This window comes from Pleurodeles waltl, chromosome 2_1 (genome assembly GCF_031143425.1).
Source record: "Pleurodeles waltl isolate 20211129_DDA chromosome 2_1, aPleWal1.hap1.20221129, whole genome shotgun sequence".
Lineage (NCBI taxonomy): Eukaryota > Metazoa > Chordata > Amphibia > Caudata > Salamandridae > Pleurodeles > Pleurodeles waltl.
Genome location: NC_090438.1, coordinates 372,892,804 through 372,914,570, shown reverse-complemented (window position 1 = coordinate 372,914,570; position 21,767 = coordinate 372,892,804). Strand labels below are relative to the sequence as shown.

Here is a 21,767-nt window from a genome sequence, read left to right as displayed (position 1 = left end):
AGGGTCTCGTTCTGCAGGACCAAAGACTTCCCTTCGATCGTCAGCTTCCGGAGGCTCCAGAGTCCCAGCTTCTGCTCCGTCTTCGCCAGACTTTCTTCCCATGATTTCTCCGCAGTGCCTTCTTCACCGAACCAGACTCCAAGGATCTTCAGGAAGTCCTGCTAATGGGGACTGGCAGTGGGTCTCTGGTCGGGGTCCAGTGGCCGAGAAGTAGGGTTTCTGACTTGGCACTGTTGACCTTTGTCCCTGAGACCTTCCCAAACTCGATACAAGTCTTCTCCAGTTCTTTTATGGAGCACCCCTCCACGCAGAATGCTGAGACGTCATCCATGTAGAGGGAGCACTTCACTTCGCCCTTCCCTTTGCTTCCTGGCATTGTCAGTCCTCTGATGTCCCTGTTCTGTCTGATGCATTTGGCGAGGAGCTCTATAACACAAATGAACAGAATGGGTGAGAGTGGACATCCCTGCTTAACACCTGACAGGACAGGGAAGGAATGAGAGACAAAAAAGAAAAAATAAGTTTGCTCACAGTCAAACATATCAACAATTGTGCAATTATCCATTTAACAGGGTCGGTGTCCAAGGTGGTAACAAAACCTCCCCAAGGAGGAAAAAACGTGAAGCATTTACCAATGATGACAAAGCATTTTTGAAAGGCAAGTCAGTGTACGAGTGACAGTAATGGGTGTACAGTGGGCATGGTTAAAAGCCCACAGATAGATTACTACAGGCCAGAGCGCTTGAGCGCGCAACCTAAAAAGGGCATATGAAAATGTAAATGTTTATTTTAAACTTTTTTTTATTTATGTGCTCTCATAACGTTGTGCCCTTACTATCTGTTTTCACTGTCAAGTAAGACTAAGCCTGTCTTTAAGCAGATGAAATATCTGTCTGCCATTATAAATTGTGTGACTGTCAGTACCATTAGTATTGTGAAACAAATGCTTTAACTTTTGAAATTTCAAAGTTACATTTACCTTTCGAAACATTGCAGCACAGAATATCACAACCTAGCCTGTCCTTGATCTCTTCCGTATGTCACCAGTAAAGTGGACATTTTGGATTGTAAGTTTTGATAACTATCTATTGGCTAACGATGCAAAAATGTTGGATGCTGGGAGAGAGAAAGCACTCTTATTTAGTTGTCTGTGTGCGGCTGGAGAGTGCTTTGATAACTTGAGAACTACAAAACAGTGGCACGAGATAAGCATATGGAAGCGCGTAAAAGATTGAAGTTACAATTTGGGAAAGAACCAAATGTTGTGGTGGAAAGTTTCACTTTTTTCAAAGAAAAGAAGGAAGTGTTAATGCGTCCCTTTATGATAATTTATTACACATCAGGACTCGTTTTAGGCCAATGAATCTTTTGACCCAGTTGAGAAACACCTTAGGACGAGATAGCTAATCAATATGTCAATCAATACGTCAATAATGTCATCAATATTTATTATCACAATGCCTTTCACTTTAGTCAAAGTCATTAATCAACTCAAGACATTCCCATGACCTTGCAGTCATGAATAACCACACCAGTTTAGTAGAATTTTATTATGTTTATTCCCTATTTGATTACAATTCTAAAAGCATGTGTGTTAATCTCAAAATCAAAACACTCAATAACATTGTCACAATTTGGCAACTCGAATAAGACTTAAACAACGCAAGGAACGCAATTATTAGAACATAACACAGCGTCAACATAAGTCAATTTTAGCAGAGTGTCATCAATGTGTCAGTTCAACAAAACATAGATTCAGTCATTTGTCTATTTGCGTCGGTGTAGTGAACCCCTGTCTAACCTCTGATTAGCATTAGCATGTTGGGCTTCATGCAAAACAATTTAGAACACCAATTTGGAAAAACATCTAACTATGGTCCCTGTCAAAAGTAAGCAGTTGGTACCTAGAAAGGAAAAGCAAACAGACAAATCACAATTTCATTGTCATAGTTACCCTCCAAGGTTTAGGTCAGCACTCAGGTTCAGTCTTCGTCTTCAGGACATCAGTCTAATCGCCATCAGTCAGAATTCAGCTCCAGGGCAAAAGGGCCACTTCCTTCATAAGGAGGTAAAGTGTAAAATGGGCAATCTAAGAAAAGGATGGTTTAAGTAAAAACCAAAGTAAGTCTTCAAACAGAGTGACAAAGTTTCTGGATAAAATCAATAGCATTCCCTAACACACCTCTAATGACTCTCCGTGTCATGGGTTATTATCCCTTTTTTCGTAGTACATTCCCCTAAAATGTCATTGGCTTACGGTTATACCCCACTATCTTTACCCTATTAGAAAACAGATTATGTCATTAATCTTTCACCCCATATTATTTTACAGACATTTTATTGGTCCATGTGATTGACGTCTTCGGAGGTAGCACGTCCGGTATGATTTCATCCTTCAGTAATTCTTTGCACATCTTTTGGTCAGTAGCTCCATTGTCTTCACCGGTTAGAACAACCTTGTACATTATATTAATCTACATTGTTGCATTTTAGTTAAAACATTTCTACAAGCAATATGAATTTCATGAGAACGGATCTACTATGGTTACATTCAGCTTCTAGTTTGAAGAAAACAAGAGGTCATGTGCTTTTGCGAGTCAGCACACTGCAAGTTAGGAAAAATACATTTTAAAAAGGAGAGCCAGGCAGCTAAGCTTCGGCTCATGCTAACTTAAGGCCTACAATATTTATTAGCACAATTTCAATAACGTAATCATTAATAATTCGTATAAATCATACTTTAATATCATATTTTATCAACATTAGTCATTTTCATTAATCCACGCATACATTGGCGGCCACTCCTTGTGGTCACATTTCAAGTGCACGTTTAAGCAAAATGTATTAATACAATTTCTATGCGGCATTATCACACATTAGTTCATAAACATTTCATGTTAATATAAATTATATAAGCTACGCTCTCTCAGAAGTGATGAACCTGTTGACGGGTATATTGCAAACACAAAGAACAGCCATTCAAGTACCTCATGTCCCTGGAGACACACGTTTCCGATTAAACATTATTTTCAACCAAATGTTATGATTTTCAATTATCCACATCCCATAAACTTCTCTTGTTTGACATAGTCAAAAACGAGTTGAATCACCAGACACGGAGACCTCCGTAACTTTCAGCGTGAAGCTGTATCAAGCCCCGACTTCTACCATACCACCCCACCTAGCACTAGAGATGACTCGAGCACGAAATTCTCAGACCAAACCGAAGAGCGCCAAAATCGCCACAGCGTGGCTTGCCGTAAAAACTACAACTCCCTCCGCGCACTGCGCAAACCGCCCCACGTCCAGAAACTAGCTGTCACTTCCGTAACCAATTACACTTCCATCCTACTGTACCAAGATGGCGGAGAGTCTTCCCTCAGACTTTGATGTAATTATCCTCGGAACCGGTATGAGAATTAGCAGCTGTCTAAAAACACGGGGAGAGGAGCTTAGTGGTGGGGTGCTGTTCGATGCTAAATAGCCTGGACAGAAAGTATTGTGATGTTCTGGAGCATCCGCTGTCATTGACCGCTTCATGACAGCGGCTGTCATATACTCAGGGCGTGAGCATGTGTTTGCACATATGCTGTTATACTTCATCGGTTATATTTCATACAGCAAGTTTCGATCAGATTGTGCTTCCTAAAACAGTCTTGCTCCCCGTTTTGGCAGTCACGGGAGTCTTGAAACTAGTAATGCCCAGTCCATTAATGCTTTGGTTATCCCTGACGCAGCTTTGTTTTACTGGTGTAAATGTACTAATACTTCATTGTCTTCTCAACGTGTAGTACCTTGTGGGCATATGAATGTTGTATATGAGAGTACGTGCGGCACCGCAGTATTGCGGTTTATTTAAGTAGACTGATTGGGAAATAGTTGTGCGGTACGCCCCAGGGCAGGGGACGCTGATGTGCTGCATTCCCCCAAAATACAATGGACGTGAGACACCATTGCGTGCTTTAACCAAAGTGCTGCCTTTCAGTATTTGTACGCTCGTATGTTACCGTGGAGTGGAATTGCGGTGCCGCCCTGTGTGCGAGGTTGTCAAGATACTTTGCCGCATACGTGAGTTGGACTATTTCACAGCAGAACTGACTTTTACGTAGAAGTGCTTATCTCGTAGACAGATGCAAATCACTGTCAAGAATAGACTCTTTATTTTATAGTGGGCCGTAAACTCTTAACACTCCACCGGATGTCTCTCAGGTTCTGCATGTAAAATGATTGCTGCGTGTGCTTGAAACGAATATTCCAACGCTCGAAACAGTAGTTGCTTTACCGCCTTTAAATACATTTGTATGGTGGCAGTCTTGGTGTCTTTAGATGTATTTTGTTCACACTGTCTGATACATTTTGATTGAAGGAGATCATTTTCTAATGAATAAGAATTAATTTTGTTAGAACTGTGATTCACTCTTGTTTTTTTATGTCCCTCCAGTCACAATTGAGGACTTGATACTCTACCTATTTTTAAAATGAATTTACTGGCAATTTGCTAAGTGAGACAAAAAGTACTTGAATACAGTTTTTGCTTGTGTGGTTCTTATCTCAGCTAGTTCTGTATGTTAGATAATTGCTAGACCAATTAGTTGAGAGTAGGAGATTTTCGTTAAACGATATTTGGTTCATTTCATGGTTCACGTTTATGTTTTCCAATTGTGTGTTGTTGTGCAGACAAAATCCCTTTCCTGATTAACATTACTAGAGCATGTCTGTTGAATCCAGATATGAAATAGGTATATGTCTTCAAAAATGAAACGTTGAACTATTCAGAGGAACGTGTAATTTTAAAAATCTGGTCGTCCTTCAGAGCTTGGCAACGAAAAAGAGAGAATCTCTTATTTGTAAAACTTGAAGCTTGTGAAAACAATGTCATTGACATTTAGTCGTCATTCCAAAGGATTAATGGTAAATCTTAGCATTTAGCTGGAATTTATAATAGCAGAAGGTCACAGCAGCAACCATTAGGTCAGATGTCCTCACAACAAAGTGATGAAAAACTTGTAGGCTCCTAGTCATAGATTTCCGGGACGTTGAAACCCGGCAAACCCTCCACTGAGCTCACCTCATACAGACCGTTGTCTGTTCTAAACACAGAATATAAAATTCTGAGTAAAATTCTTGCTAGTAGGCTACTTCCCCTGCTCCCTCACCTTTTGCTTTTGCATATAGACCAATGTGGGTTTGTCCCCCGCTGAAGTACCTCTTTAAATAAACACCAACGATTTAGCATAATAGAAGCAGCACAGGGACACTGTCCATTTGCAGGCTGCATATCGTTGGACATCTGTCAGGCCCTTGACACACTGAGATGGGAATATACGCAAACAGTCGTGGCCCGCCATGGTATACCCCAGTCCTATTTCTGGTGGATTCGTCATTTGTATTCACAACCCAAGGGAAGAGTGAAGATGGGTGGCCACATGTCAAAAGCTTACGACATTGACAGTGGGACTAAGCAGGGCTGCCCTCTATCACCCTTATTATTTGTGCTAGCGATTGAACCCATAGCACACCAGTTTCGGCAGAGCTCTGTAGAGTTGGGAATTCCCATAGGCTGTACGATACACTCTAAATCACTGTACGCAGATGATTTGATTAATTATAATAAAGACCTTCGAATGGAACTGGGAGGAATTGCCCAAATGCTAGATATGTTTCGAAAGATATCCGGTCTTTAAATTAATATAGACAAGTCTTGTGCCATCTTCTTTTCCTCTACTCCTGTGAGCACTGCACTAAGACTTGGCCAAGCAGACTTTCAAGTTGCACCCCATGCGTTCCGATATTTAGGCATACCAGTATACAGAGAATCTCTAGATTTTCTAGGGGGTAACCTTATAAGTGCGATCAACTCCCTCAAAACATGAATTGCCTTTTGTACCACCTTGCCATTGTCAGTAGATGGTCGTTTGTCCATTGCCACAATGGTTATTGTTAGATCTGGCATCCTTGGTGTGGTTTCCTCTGTCTTTTTGACTGTGGCTGGATTTCGGTTTTGCTGGTTTTGGTACTCTGGGCATTTTACCACTGCTGACCAGTGCTAAAGTGCAAGTGCTCTCTGTGTAAACTGTATGTGTAATATGCTTTTCCATGATTGGCTTATTTGATTTACAAGTAAGTCCCTAGTAAAGACACTAGAGGTGCCCAGGGCCTGTAAATCAAATGCTACTAGTGGGCCTGCAGCACTGATGGTGCCACCAACGTGAGTAGCCCTGCAAACACGGCTCAGACCCGTTTGCAGTGTCTGTGTGTACAGTTTTAAACTGCCAATTCGAGCTGGCAAGTGTACCCACTTGGCAGACCCAAACTGTCAATTTTTGTATATGTAAGGCACCCCTAAGGTAGGCCCTAGGTAGCCCCATGGGCAGGGTACAGTGTATGTTAAAGATATGACATGTACAATGTGTTTCACATGTCCTGATAGTGAAATCCTGCCAAATTGGTTTTCACTATTGCAAAGCCTATCTCTCTCATAAGTTAACATTTGGACTTCCTTTACAAATCTTTTAAGTGCAGTTTCCCATTGGGAGCAGATAGAGATGTGGAGTTTGGCGTCTCTGAACTCACAAATTAAAAATACATTTTTTGGTAAAGTTAGTTTTTAGATTGTCAGTTTGAAAATGCCACTTCTAGAAATTGGGCATTTTCTTGGTTAACCATTCTGTGCCTCTGCCTGCCTGTGGAATCCACGACTGGGTCAGACTGACAGTTGGGCTGTTTGTGAATTCCCTCTAGACAGTAACACAAAGGGAGCTGAGGAGTGTCCTGTATATCCTGATGAGTCTCCTGTGCTTGAGTGGGGAGGGAGGAGCTGACACTTACCCCTGAAAGGGCTGTCTCCAACCCACCCCCTGGAGTTTGTCTGGGGCCAGGCCTCGGCAAGGCAGGAACTTGTGAACAACAGAGACTTTTCTTTGAAGTTGGGCTACTTCAAAGGCAGAAATGCGTATAAGTAGTGAACCCAAAATCCCAGACTTTTTAATTACTTTTGGATCAAGAGGAACCTCTGACAAGAAGAAGAGCTGGAGGAGGAGTACTGCCCCTTTGCCTGTGAGTGTGCCTTGCTGAGTTGGCCTGCAGTTGCTGCTACTCCCTGAGAGAGGACAAAGACTGGACTTTGCTGTGTCTTCCTGCTTGTGAAGTGTCGCCAAGGGCTTGGACTGAGCTTGCCCCATGTTTGTCTCGGGGACATCAAAGACTTCATCTGCCAGCACCTGGATTCTCTTCGTGAGACTCCTACCTTGCCAAGTGGTGCCCAATCCAGTCCTTGGGCCCTGGAAAGGAGAAGCTGGTGGAACCAAGACTGAAATCCATGCACAGGAGCCGTGCAGGAAAATAATTGATGCAGCACCTGCTTCACGGCTGAAAAATCGACGGACACCTGCATCGCAGCTCAAAATCGACGCAACACGCGCTTGCAGCTGCCAAAGTTGGCGCATCACCCACACAGCACTACTGTTCACCACCGTGCGCGTGAATTTCGCATGCATCGTCTCTGGGTGTCAAAACCACAGTAAACATGTGCGGACACAAGGTTGCCGGCCCGGACATTGATGCATTGGTCTTCTGCGGGAGAGAAAAATTACGCATCGCCTACCTGACCAGAGAAGAACCTATGCACGACCTCACTTGTGAGTCAGGAATTGATGCATCGCTTACTTTTCCTACGCACGCTCGCCCGTGCTTCTTTATTCTTGACGCAAACCAGGTACTGTTTGTAAAAACAACGCATTCACTGATTTCTATGGATTAAGAATCTTTTTTAATTTAATAACTTTGCTTGTGTATGTTGAATTTTTTGTAGTTTCGATCTTGTTTGATTTCGATAAATATTGGCTATTTTTCTAAACTGGTGTTGTGTCCCTAGTGTAGTGGTTTCACTCTATTACTCTGTGTGTTTGTACAAATACTTTACACATTGCCTTTGAGATAAGTCTGATTGCTTGTGCCAAGCTGCCAAGGGGGTGAGCAGGGGTTGTCTTACAAGTGTAATTCCCTTACCCTGACTAGAGTGAGGGTCCCTGCTTGGAGTGCAAACTGACTGCCAACCAGAGACCCCATTTCTAACAGTTATGCTTCCACGACTGTTACATTGTTTCTCAAATCTCCCAGTGGTAGTGCCGCATGGGTGCTTTAACTGTAAAACAGTATGCTGATCAAGCTTGCCTCAGGTTCGGGATGACATAGGATAAGCCTTCCCCGATTGCAGTTACCATCAGAAAATGGCGGAATTGGGGCCCTGGATTTCAAAGCTTACTCTATTGCAGGACAACTTCAGTGGCTCTCTTATTGGCTAGCCGAGTGCAAACTATCGGAGATAGGCCACACAACAGCTCAATCAAACAAAGGTCAACTACACAGTTTGCTATGCCCTGGAGGTGTATGGCCCGCAATGTTCCTCATTTGCTAAAGGTGGCCCTCATCTATTGGAAGTTGGCACAAAAATGTACAGCTGCCATGCTTCCTTATGCACTAAACGCCCTGCTGAGAGTACTCCCTATGTCCTCCAGCATCTTAACAATGCAGTGACTCACAGCTTGGGAGCGGGGAGGCGACCTCACATTGGGCACTAATGCCACATACTGACTTTGTATTGCATGGTCTCACTCCCACTTTATTCCTGACACACCTGGGTATTCTTTCCTGTGTGCGTTAGCACCGAACGGGTACGAACCATCCACACATATACTACTTCAGGCCCTACATAGCATGGGTGACGGTCGACATTTGGTCCATTGGCTATCATTTGGGGACCCCCCTGCATGTATTAAAACAACAAGCATTTGCAATGCAACGGGTCTCGCATTTCTCCGAGTTAGAGCTATTAGCAGTTGTAAACTTCCAACCGGACTTTTCTTGCCTCATTAAATGGAAAAAAAACAAGCGTGATCGCGCTGCTAAACAAGTGAGATCGCGCTGCGAAAAAAGAGAAAAAGTAGTCTACAAACCGGACGGAAAACAACGAGCCTCGTATGTTTTTAGTACTTGCCCGCTGTGCTCGAGGAGGGCTAACCACCTGAAAAGGCATGACGTATGCATGCCTTCCACTAATGAAAGAAATCAGATTTTAAAAAGCAAGCCCACAAATCAATGAAAGACACTGATGTTACATGGGCAGAGCTCTGAGCCCTTTTCTAACTACTACAGCGTCTCACAAGCGATACGCAAGCTCAACCCTAAAAATGGGGGGCAGAATTGAGCCTTGAATTCTTCGCCTGTGACTGGGCTCGGATCGTAGCATATCCTAACACAGTATTGCATAACCAGAGATTCAAGCTCATTCAACTTTCTATATTACATAGAGCTTATTTAACACCACACAGAATCGACACAATATTCGCCCTCAGTAAAGCGGTATGTCTTCGCTGTAAGGGCACCGTAGTTGATCTACTCACATGTTATAGACCGGCCAAAATCTTTTTTCATATTGGACGGCTATCGCTGCAACTATGACAGACATTACTGATCTCAATCAATGGAACACCTCTATGCAGTGTCTGTTGGGCCTTCACCCCAAGCCCAGAGGATCCAAAGTGATGCTCCACTTTGCCAACCTGGCCCTATTAATATCAAAAAGATTGTTGACTAGAAACAGGAAATTCCCGAGGGCCCCCCAAGTATCCCATTGGTGTGAGAAGGTGGAGCTTTAGGGTTGGCAGAGAGCATGGCCTTGCACAGGGAGGTATTTAGAGGTCTCCATAAACAACCAATTTTGTTAGAAGGGGACGCATTGATAGAATCCCTTAAAGTACAAGACACAGACCCTGATTCAGAGAGCTAGATTCACCAAGAGCTGGTCATGAGCAATGGCACCCCAGGTCTCCTGTCCCCTTCTACTTTCATTGATATATATTATGCCACAATCTGCTCCTCACTCGCCTCCAGCTTGATGCAGGATGTTTCATCTACTTCATACTAAGTGACACGTTTACTTTTGTTTCCTTTGTTTCTTAGGGTGGGAATGAGGTTTGGGATGTTTGATTATACAATTTATCAAGGTGTATACCACACTTCTCATTGTAATGAGCCTATATCTGCTGTTGTCAAAGATTTCAGTCCTAAGAAAAAAACAATTGATACTGACCCTTTTGTATAACATGACAGCATCTGTATGTATGTACAAAACTTAATAAAGTTTGTGATTAAAAAAGGTCATGGATTTGCGGGTCAGAGAGCATTTGCTGTTGTCTGTTTTTACAGGAAACACATTTGTTGTGATCTAGCGACCTTGGGTTGATCATTGCTACCCAGTGCTCATTTCTGTAATTCTTGTATAATTGAATAATGGTTTATTTTGCTACTGCCAAAACAAAAAATCTACTTGTTGTCATAGAAGCAATAGAACCTGTTTGGATAGCTTATGATGCAGCACTGATCTCTACAGTATTTATTTTACTTTGGATATTTGTAAGATGCGATATATTATAAAACCCTTAAGACAACTTACAAGAAAACAAAATAAAAAAATGCAGTAGAGATGGCATTATTCATGAGGTTTTGCGAAGAACCTTGTTTTATGTTTTTTTAAAAAATACTTGTAGTTGAGTTATCTCTGAGATTTTGGGACAGAGTGTTCCAGACTCACTCTTCACATACCACAAACTGTATGGCTACAGTGGAAGATGGTTTTAATATAAAAGCAGTGAATATGTTTACCCACAAGGAGCAGAGTAGTATTTTAGTCTTTTGTGTGCTAATGCAGCTTGAAAGATATCAAGACACTTTATATACACTTACACTTTTTATAGGCCGCTCCATGTATCAAGACCAGAGTCTTGAATTGCCATGTGTCTTTATATTGGAGCCCTCAATGCCTGATTAGTTTGTTCAAGATTGCTAATTTTGGACTTGGTAAGTAGCAGAAATATGGGACAAGTGTGTGCTGTAGACCCCTTTTGAAGAATGATTTTCATTTTCATTCATCCAGCCTGAGAACTGTAAGTGCATCCGGATGCTCATTTGAGCCTCATAGATGTCCTCAAGCACGCTAAAGGTAAACTTGATCGAAAAGAAAAAAGGGGAACCCAGTAACCCCTTGTGAGCTTGGGTATCATCACTAACTTGGGTAAATGGCCAGCAAGGGTATCATTTGTCTGTCAAATCAAATGAGTTATAAAGGATCTATTATTTGAAATAAACAAAGATCCATTTATTGAAAAGAACAAAATGCAAAGGAACCGAAAAATAACAAATATAGGTGTGGAAGTATAGGAACAATTCACTCAAGAGAGTTTTTTTATGATGAAAATGATTAAATCTCCAGCGGGCACACAACCAGAATTGTTTTTTAATTTTCTCATACAATCAGTATGAATTAAGATTATGGGAACAGTATGCCAAATGCATGAGTCATCCACTCTTGGTAAGGAACAGTTTGAGTTTTCATTAATGGATTTGTTCCTACGTTGGTGATGGTGCATTTATAGGTGTTGATCTAGATAGTAAGGCTCGTCAGCCATTGCCATCATTGTTGTCCTTGTTCTGGGTTTTTAAAACTATAAAGACCTTTTCTAATTGAGTGACAGCACTTTGCAAGGTGGGGTATTGTGTGTACAAAAGAATTATGCTCCTGAAATTAGTTGGATGTAAATTGTGATAACAGTTTGCTGTCAATATAATTTGTGCGGGTTAATGTGATGCTATTAATTGTGTTTGACCAATGACTTTGTGTTTCACCACTGCGCATATTAGTTGCTCAATGTTCACCAGTAGCACATTACATGTTGTGTTCAGTTTAGCTGCCTATTGGCTTTGACATGGCATTAGCCATTACATTCTGTATTCAGTTTAGTTGCCTATTGGCTTTGACATGGCATTAGACATTACATTTGGTATTTAGGTTAGCTGCCTATTGGCTTTAACGTGGGGTTAGACATTGCAGATGAGCTGTGTTTTTCCACATGGTAGACCAAGCTGTGTTTTTCACACCAGACCTTAGCTGATAAGAGCATGTAGATTTTGTGTTTACCTCTCAATCCAGTCTGAGCACGAGTGAGGCTCTCGGAGAATTGGCCACTCTCCAAGTTTCTTCGGTTCTCACACTGAGTTTGCTTTTAACAATGGCTCTGGACAACGGCAGAATTAGTTAGATTGAATCTGCTTGACTTCAGACAGGAACGGAGACGTCAGTTGCCTGTCTCCCGTTTGTCGCAGTTGACCGGAGTCATCAACTTGCAGACCCCAGAAAGATGAAGCTGAGCTATAGGCCCTACGGTGATGAATTTTTACTTTTATGCTTTGCTTTGATAATATAATCACATATATTTGCTGTGTACATTGCAACTGAGAAGTACTTTGATATATTTTGCTTTCATTGCTGCGACTACTTTTGAACGTGTGCTTCCAGTCTACTAATTTTCTCTCTCAGGAACCTCGTGGTGAAATAATAATAACAATAAATGTCTTCTTTAAATTCAGAAGTGCATTCCAGAGAGGTTCTGTAAGCTCGGTTATGAGATAAGAGCAGGAAAGCAGAACAGCTGTTTCTGGTTACGTAGGTGCGTGTTCTTGACAAATATGCTATAAGCCTACATGTGCACTTTTAGTAGTATGTTGATGAGGCCTTGGAGAGATGAGATTTGTAGTGTTATGTACTAGTCAACAAGTTAGAGGAGCAATAAGAGCGGATTTTGTGCATATGACTGTCCTGCGAAATGTAGTAATAGGGACTACATCGGGTCAGACTTATTTGAATAATTAAGTACTTTTAGGTCATCATCATCAAAATATCTTTATTCGGTCTAGATTTAGACCATAAAAGTACAATAAAAACATTATTACATGCAAAATGTCAAAATAGCAGATAATATGAGCTATTACAGCTGTTTCCTCGATATAATTGTGCAAAATAGCTCAAAACCTTTCTAATATATTACTTCAAGACCAATATAATCATGATTGAACATTATTAAAAAACACAATTTTAGCAAAATCAACTCACAATAAATACATTACAATTCCATCTAGATAAAATACAGTGTGCCTGTAGTTGGGCAATGGCACATACATGTAAAAATAAAACAAAATTAGATAACATTAAAAACACAATTTTAGCAAAATCCACTCACAGTAAAATACATGTCAGTTCCGTCTTCATAAAGTGCAATGGGCATTTAGTTAGGCGAGAGCACATACATGTAGAAATGAAACAATCTTAAAAAATCAAATCTCAATACCGTAGTTCCTCTGTAATTTATTTGGCCGATCTAATAAACCTCACAACAGCATAACCGGTTTCCAGTAAAGCAGCAGATTGGAAATACCTCAAACTGTCTTTATATGTTGAAAAATGCATCTGTTCAAAAATAGGAGAAAGGAAACGAGCCCGATATACAGAATATAATTTGCGAAAAAGAATAACATGTACCGTAGATTGGATTGAAGTTTTATCGCATGGGCAGCAAGAACAAGTGGTTGCTCTGGTCCCAACCACTGGAAAGGCTACCAAATGATGGATTAAATTAAGCCTTAACCTTGTTATGTAAAATCTATGCTGGGGATTGGTTAGCCATAACAAATACATATTCACCCTTGAAATGTGGTCCAGCTGCATACAATTCATCACAGAAACCATGTTAAGGGCCCTTACTCTACTCCTTTCCTAACTATCAGATGGAAAACGTGTTTTTTAACGCGTTCTTTTAGTTGAATGCAAATCTCTCGAGGGCGGTCAAAAAGGGTATTTAATTCAAGATCATGAAAATGATTTTTTATCATATGCCAACTAGGGGACGGCTTGGCAATTGTCCAGTTTTAAGCAATCTGCTATAACTAAACAGGAAAATGCAGCCTTTAGTGTGGCCGACATTTTAATCCATAATAGCAAAGGGGCCAAACTCAAAAGGTCCTCAATATAGTCTATTCCTGATTCAAGGTGGAGAATTAGACTAGCTGTACTTTGAGGTAAAGCCAGCAGGCAGGATAAACATTTATTTTCTACAATGTGGAGTCGCCCAGGAGAAGAGCAACCTTACACGCCTGCACCATAGGTCCAAGAGAGATACATTTGCTTTTATACAACTGGATCAATTCCCTGAAGGGTTTACAACCAAGCTTGTTAGCACATCTAAAAAAAAACATCAGATACTACCTCCATTTTAAATGCTCTTTGGCCGATCAGCCTCTCCCAAGACCCAGAGGCATCAAATAGGATACCCAGACAGTTAAAGAAAGGTACTTAAAGCCTTTGTTTTTGTGGATTTAGGGCCACTGGCCAATATAAATGATTTTTGGAAGTTGACCCTAAGCTTTAATTTGATCATAAAATTATAAAATCCATTCAACAAATTCTGTAAACTATTAGCAGTTAATGCTAAAAGTACAGCATCATCTGCGTAAAGGAGGACCGGGACTGCTTGTGGGCCAAGACGTGGAATGTCCAAACTTTATGAATCTAAATAAGTTAGTTGATATACAATTAAATGGGGAGAGGATACAACCTTGTCCTACCCTTCTAGACACCCTACTTGGGCTTGTGCATTCCCCAGAAAGTGGTAGTTGTGTCCTGATCCATTAGGTCCCATAAAATCGCACAGTCCACTAAGTCAAAAGCACAGGAGAGGTCCATGAATGCCAGGTGAAGGGTACTTCTCCTGGCTTTCACATACTTGCCCCAAATAAGATTTAAATTTAGTGCCTGCTCTACTGTCCCTAGACTGGGTCTGAAGCTATATTGTAACAGAGAAAAAAAGTGGTGGCTTCTGCCCATATTTCTAGTTTATCAAGGATTACCCAGCCAAGAATCTTTACCTTGGAGTCTAATAGGGAGATCGGATTTTAACAGGTAGGCAGACTTCAATCTCCTTTTTTAAATATCCGGACAGTAATGGCCTCTTTCCATGAATCTCTTAGGTTGCCTTTAATGGCTGCCCTTAGGACTTTAGTCAATAACGGGGCCCATAGCTCAATGTTATGTTTAAATAAATCAATTGGGATCCCGCCTGGGACCTTGCCACTGGCAGCACTCTGAATTGCGTTAATTACAGAGGCTAGATTAATAAAATCAGCTAACCTCCCCACCTGAAGTAGACAGAAAGACTGGAATTTCCCTTTGGGTAGAAAGAACTTCCCAAGATTTAAAAATATCGGAGAAGTGCTCACTCCAGTCCTGACTACTAAGGTAACACTCAATTCCAGAGGAAGAATAGTTAGTAAAAACAAAAATGGGCGATTAACAGTCTCCCAAAAGAGTTTACCATCTTTTAATTTGGCCACTCTGTCCAGATCTTCCCAACCCTCGCTCCTCAGCTCACACTTACTCTTCAATAAGGCTTGTTTGCAGGCCCTCTGGACCTAGTTATGACCTCTTGGTTACGTGGTACGTGCACAGTAGCCTTTTTTAGTGCTTTGAGTGCCTTAGTACACTCATTATTAAACCAAGATTTCATTGGGTGCTCTTTTATCTGCTTTTTAGAAGTTAAATGGCTTACTACCTCACCACTGATGTTAGAAAAACTCTTAAGGATGTCTTCTGAGGGTCTATCTAATGATAGGCAGCAGAGAAAATCAGACTCCACGTTTGTAATTAAATTATTAAAATTTTTATCTGTGTTAACGTTATTTCATTTTAGACGAACCGCTTTATGTTTTTGTGTGAGTGATAGGGGGACAAATAGATCTTGCTGGTATTACAGAATAATTACCAGTCAGAACAATATCAATAGGGTTATGATCAATAAACTGCAGCCGATGAACTTTGAAGTAACTCAAATTGTACACCAAGTTAGAAGATGACTAACACCCCCAACTTTTTGCCTGCGTCCCTCCACTTTTTGAGACTGTTTTTGCTAGTTTTAGGATTCTGCGCACTTTACCACTGCTAACCAGTGCTAAAGTGCATATGCCTCCTCCCTTGAAACATGGTGACATTGGCTCATACCCTGTTGGCATATTTAATTTATTTGTAAGTCCCTAGTCAAGTGCACTGCATGTGCCCAGGGCCTTTAAACTAAATGCTACTAGTGGGCCAGCAGCACTGGTTGTGCCACCACCCACATAAGTAGCCCCCTGACCATGTCTCAGGCCTGCCATTGCAAGGCCTGTGGGTGCAGTTTTACTGCCACTTCAAGTTGTCATTGAAAAGTACTTGCCAAGTCTTAAAATCCCCTTTTTCTAGATATAAGTCACCACTAAGGTATGCCCTAGGTAACCCAGAGGGCAGGGTGCTGTGTAGATAAAAGGCAGGACATATATCTGTGTGTTGTATATGTCCTGGTAGTGGAAAACTCCTAAATTCGCTTTCCACTGATGTGAGGCCTGCTCTTTTCACAGGCTAGCATTAAGGCTACCCTAATAACTGTTTTGAGTGGTAGATTGTGATTAGAAAGGGGTAAACAGGTCATATTTAGTATGGCCAGAATGGTGGTACAAAATCCTACTTACTGGTGAGGTTGGATTTTATATTACTATTTTAAAAAAGCTACTTTTAGAAAGTGAGCATTTCTCTGCACTTAAAACCTTCTGTGCCTTACAGCCAGTCTCTAATCCACGTCTGGGCTGGGCTGGTTGACAGCTCCCTGGTGCATTTCACCCAGACAACCACAAACACAGGATGCTCAGTCACACCTGCACACATCCGCATACTGAATGGGTCTTCCTGGGCTAGAAGGGTGGAGAGCCTGATACTTACATTTCAAAGGACAGTGGCCTGCCATCACATAATGGACTGCCAAACCCCCTACTGGGACCCTGGCAGACAGGGTTGTACTGAAAGGGGACCTTGTGCACTTCAAAACCACTCTTTGGAGTCTCCCCCACTTCAAAGGTACTTTTTGGGATATACACTGGGTCCCTGACCGTACCAACTTAGACACTTGAGACAGACACTTTGCACCTGAACCTGCAACCTGCCAAGAGAAGCTGACTGGCTGCCCAAAGGACTCACCTGGACTGCTTTGCTGTAAAGGACTGCTGCCTTGCTGTTGCCCTGCTGCCTTGCTGTTGCCCTGCTGCCTTGCTGGCCTCTGGCTCTGCTGGGACGTGCTCTCCAAGGGCTTGGATTGAGCTTGCCTCCTGTCCCTGAAGTCTCTGGACAACAAAAAAAAGACTTAATTTCTGGAAGGAACTCCTTGTGCGGCGAAAATTGGCGCACAACCTGCCGTAATTGACGCACAGCCTTTCCAGCGGTGAGAAAATCAGTGCATCGCCGAACCGGAACGACGCAGTTTACTCGCCGAGTGGAGATCGAGGCATCGCCAACGTTGCGACTGGAACTTCAACGCACAGCCCACAGGATCGACACAGCCCGACTTCCTGCAAGAGGAATCAACGTTGCGTCAGCTGTGTGGCAGAAAATCCGCTGCATCACCCATCGGATCGACGCAACAGCTATGACTCCGTCCCGCACATCCAGGATTTCCATGCATCACCCTGGGCGTCAGAAGACCCCGCATCGCAAAGAGGATTCAAGCCTGCACGCCAGAATTCAACGCAAAGCCCTTGCTGCGTGGAAAAGACGCATCTTCCATGTGCACCCGGAATACCAACGCACACCTACCTTTTTCCAAGCAGCTCCTCTTCGGTCTTCGTGCATGTAATTTTTACGCACATCAGGTACTTTTTGCTTACAAGAGACAATTGTTGCTTTTAAGAACTAAAGTCTCTTCTTTCCATTACAAAAGTTATATTCCAATTTGTGATTATCAAATCATGATCGTTTTGACCTAAATTTAATCCAATAAATATCCTATATTTTTCTAAACCTGTGTGGTGTATTTTTGCAGTGTTCGCTCTGTGTTATTGAATGATTTATTGCACAAATAGTTTACAAATTGCCTTCTAAGTTCAGCTACTAGAGGGTGGGTACAGGATAATTTGGATTGTGTGTAACTTACCCTGACTAGGGTTGTGGTTCCTACTTGGAGAAGGGTGTATACCTCTGCCAGCCAGAGATCCCATTTCTAACAGAGCAGTCGATCCATTTTGCTCTCAATCTGTTCTAGGCGCGTCAGTATTGGATGCATAGAGTCAATAATCATCTTCCTAAAGTTCAATAGGAGGACATCCCGCAGAGATAGCAAACCCTCATTGGCCACATTTTCCAACTGTCGGACACTCAAGGCTTCCTTCCTGCTAGAGATTAGGTCGATCTTATGGACAGCGACTTTCTGCTTTTTAGATCTTGTTGAACTCTTCACTCTTTTCCTTCTCGCGATAGTAGATATGGGATTCACTATAAGTGTTGATCCCCCTACTATGATCTGAGGGTCACAGACCATCAGTGGAAGTCCATGATTAACATTTGGGGCAGATGTAGCAGATGGTGATGCTGCCTGCTTGGATTGCCGTGCACCTTCCTCCTCATTGCCCAAATCCTACAATGAACTAGGGGCTAAAACAGGAGCCTGAGCTGAACTCGGACTACACGATAAGGATGACAACAAGGACAGTCTTGTCTCAGCCAATACGATCTCCTTGCTGAGAGCACCGACTGCTCTTTGCAGGTAACCATCCAGTGCTAAATTGGGAGTGGACTCAACTGATGATATCTTACACCTACCCATGTTTATTGATGTCATATAAAAGAAAGAGATGCCTCAAACATTTAGGCGGTCATAATGAACATGGCGGGAAAGAACAGAATCCCGCCGTTGGTGGTGAATGTAAACCCGCCATATAATGAACGAAAAACCCAACCACGCCAAAAATTCCCAGACCACCACTTCCCGCCATGACTCTGTCCACGGGAATCCCGGCCCAACCCACCCCACCACCGCCAAGCACACCCACATCCCGCCCTCCAAATAATGATGCACAAATCACCTCGGCGGACAGTCTAGGCCAGATGACCATTGGCGGCTGCGATCGCCATGGGCGGCAAGTGGACTCAACAGCAACAAGTGCACATATTGGATAGGCGTATCACCCACACACCCGACACACATCCAGAAACCCATAAAATACCCGCATAACTTTGAACTTTGGCTGTGAGAAACCAGCACCCATGCCCACTGTCACTTGAAATGAGCCTGTGGCCAGGAAATGTGTGGAGAGCACCTGCACCTCAGTTGGAATGGCATGCTGATTACGATTTCCCGGAGTTAGTGTAAGATCCAGTAATGCACAAAGGTCCTGAATAGTTGCACGTGTGAGTCTGTAAGTGATTATGATCTGACGCTCCACCATGGTCCCCATATCCACAAGTGGTCTGTACACCGATGGTGCCCTTCCTCGCCACAAGGGTCTGTACCTACGAGGGGTTACAAAAAGGAGTGATGAAGACACATACATAGGCACACTTCTCAACAGTTCTGCACTGCATTGTTCATTGTAGTGTCTCTACAATAACTGCTACCTGACAGATATACATGTACATCACTAGGAGGGAACAGAGTAATTCATGTGTGATACTATACAGAATGGATAGAGGCCTAGGTGCTTCATGTGGCTAGTAGGCCCTGCATTGTGAGTAGGAGGAAATTCAAGATGCGTAGGTGATGGCAAAATGTCTTCCCACAGTAGATCTGCCCTTTCGTTGTGGAAGTGACCTCATACCGCTAGCGGTTGACGTCACATCGTAAGGCGGTGTTGACCGCTGTTCGCACCCTCATTGGCTAACATGGATGCCAATGGGGAATCCTGGCGTATCATGATCGCCGGTGACGGTGCATACTGCCGCGGAACTTATGCGCGCTCGTCATCGTTTGATCACTTGACTCCCTGATCTTGTGCGGACAGGTACTCCACTCTGTGTACTGCTGTGGCCTGCCTCTGGCAATGGATGTGCCACGTGGTGCAGGTGAAAGGGCCCCGGCCTTCACCCAGGAAGAACTGGAGAAGCTAGTGGACGGGGTCCTGCACCTGTACGGCAAACTCTACAGATGGCCAGAGGTACAAGTGAGTCTGGGTTTGGAAGGCACTGTGTGTGTAATGGATGGTGTGGATTGGACATATGTGTGCTCCTCTGAGCCTGCATGGGCCATGGTGCATGGAATGCTGCGTGCAACTGTCCTATATGTCTGAGAGTACTGTCAGTCCAATGTTGGACAATTTGCCAGCTGTTACTATCGTACAAGTGCCTGACCTCTGTGTTCCATTTCTGTGTCGCCCTTCTAGGTCAGCGCCCACCAGAAGAGGGCACATTGGCATGCCATCGCCAAGGAGGTGCGGACCCTGGGGGTCTACAACAGGCGGAGCATCCACTGTCGAAAGAGGTGGGGAGGACCTGCGGCATTGGGCGCGAAAGATCAGTGAGGTCCAGCTGGGGAAGTCCTCCCAACGTGGAAGGGGTGCCCGTCGGGCACTGACCCCCCACATGCGACGGATCCTGGCGGGGCGTACCCAGATCTGGATTGGCACTTGAAGGCTGCTCAGCAGTCACAAGGGGGTGAGTACTCGTTGACCATACTTCAGTCTGGAAGGATGACTGGGCGTGCAATAGGGCTCATGCTGCTTAGAGCAGGGAATTTGACTGGTGTCCATCTAGTGTATGTTCCCGAAAGGGTGTAGGGGTGTTTCTGTCAGGTTTCACCTACCTCGGCTCCAAAAGTATTTCAGGGGATGGGTGTAGAGCAGTATTCTGGTCAGTAGTCAGGGGCATGGCCAAGGGCATAGTGTACAGTGCTGCCTGTTGGGTGTGTTTGCTGGGTGGGTGTATGTCTGGCCATTCTGTATCTGCATTCAGCTATTTACAAGTGTCTCTCCTGTTTTGTCTCCCCATCTCTGTTTTCTTGTGTTGGTTTGATACAGCATCAACATCTCAACATCAGGCGAGGCAGCTGAGGCACCGGCAAGTGAGGAGGCAGCTGCTCACGGATCCTTCGAGGCAGAGACAACGGACGCCCAGGGGACCAGTGGGTGGGAGGGCGAGGGGACTTCCACAGGGGAGGCTACTACCACAGGAGGTAGTGACTCTGAGACCTCCGCCGTTGGGGGTCCCCCGGCGGTGGTGGACCCTAGTGCACACACCACTACCGTGAGATCTTCCGCCACCCCCCATACCATCACCGCCCTCCCTTCTGCTCCCCACTGAGTTGCCCGTGCCCACCCACCCAGAAAGGTGGGCGTCTTCTTCGCCCCAGGCACCTCCTCCCCTGCCCCAATCAGCCCTGCTGCCCTCACAGAGGAGGCTATTTGACCTCCTGAGAACCATCTCTGTAGGCCAGACAACCATCGTCAATGCCATCCAGGGGCTAGCATCAGAGGTGCAGCAGACCAATGCCTGTCTGGATGGCATTCACTGTGCTGTGTCTGCCCTACAGAGATCTTTTCAGGCTCTGGCCTCCTCTCAGATGGCAGCCAGTTTCCCTGGCCATTCCGTCCCCCCTCCAACCTCCTCTACCCCTTCCAGCACCCCACTCCCTTCACCCATCCAAAGCACACAGTGAGACCCGCTCACAGGCACATCAACACACAAGAAGCACACTTCAAAACACAAGCACCACACCTCCCACCACAAGCATTCACACAGACAACAGACACCTGCACACACAACAATGTCCACTTCTCCCAATGTGCCTACCTCTTCCGCCTCCCTGTCTGTCCTCCCTACATCCACACTGCACCTTCACTCACTGTTACTGCTCCTCTTCCTGCACTCACCAAAATAGCAGACAGCCATACATGCACCCCATACAACACACCTGCACTCACCACCTCTACTGTAGTTTTCACATGCAGCACACTCACCAGACTTGCAGACACCCACCCAACATACATCCACACTAGCTGTCATGTCTTCTCCCACTGTGTCCACCCCCTCACCTCCCAAGACACACAAACGCACCAAGACACCCACCCATCAGACATCCACCACACGACAGCAT

At 43.8% G+C, this 21,767-nt stretch overlaps 1 protein-coding gene across 2 annotated transcripts in view; it reads left to right on the top strand.

The window, feature by feature from the left end:
* The first annotated feature begins 3,300 nt into the window (after positions 1 to 3,300).
* CHM (CHM Rab escort protein) overlaps positions 3,301 to 21,767 on the top strand; it is an 810,608-nt gene continuing 792,141 nt past the window's right edge. For both annotated transcript variants that reach the window (XM_069212659.1, XM_069212657.1), the window contains exon 1: positions 3,301 to 3,410. In XM_069212659.1, the coding sequence (XP_069068760.1) occupies positions 3,362 to 3,410 (49 nt within the window). In that variant the 5' untranslated portion in view covers positions 3,301 to 3,361. The remainder of the gene's footprint in view (positions 3,411 to 21,767) is intronic.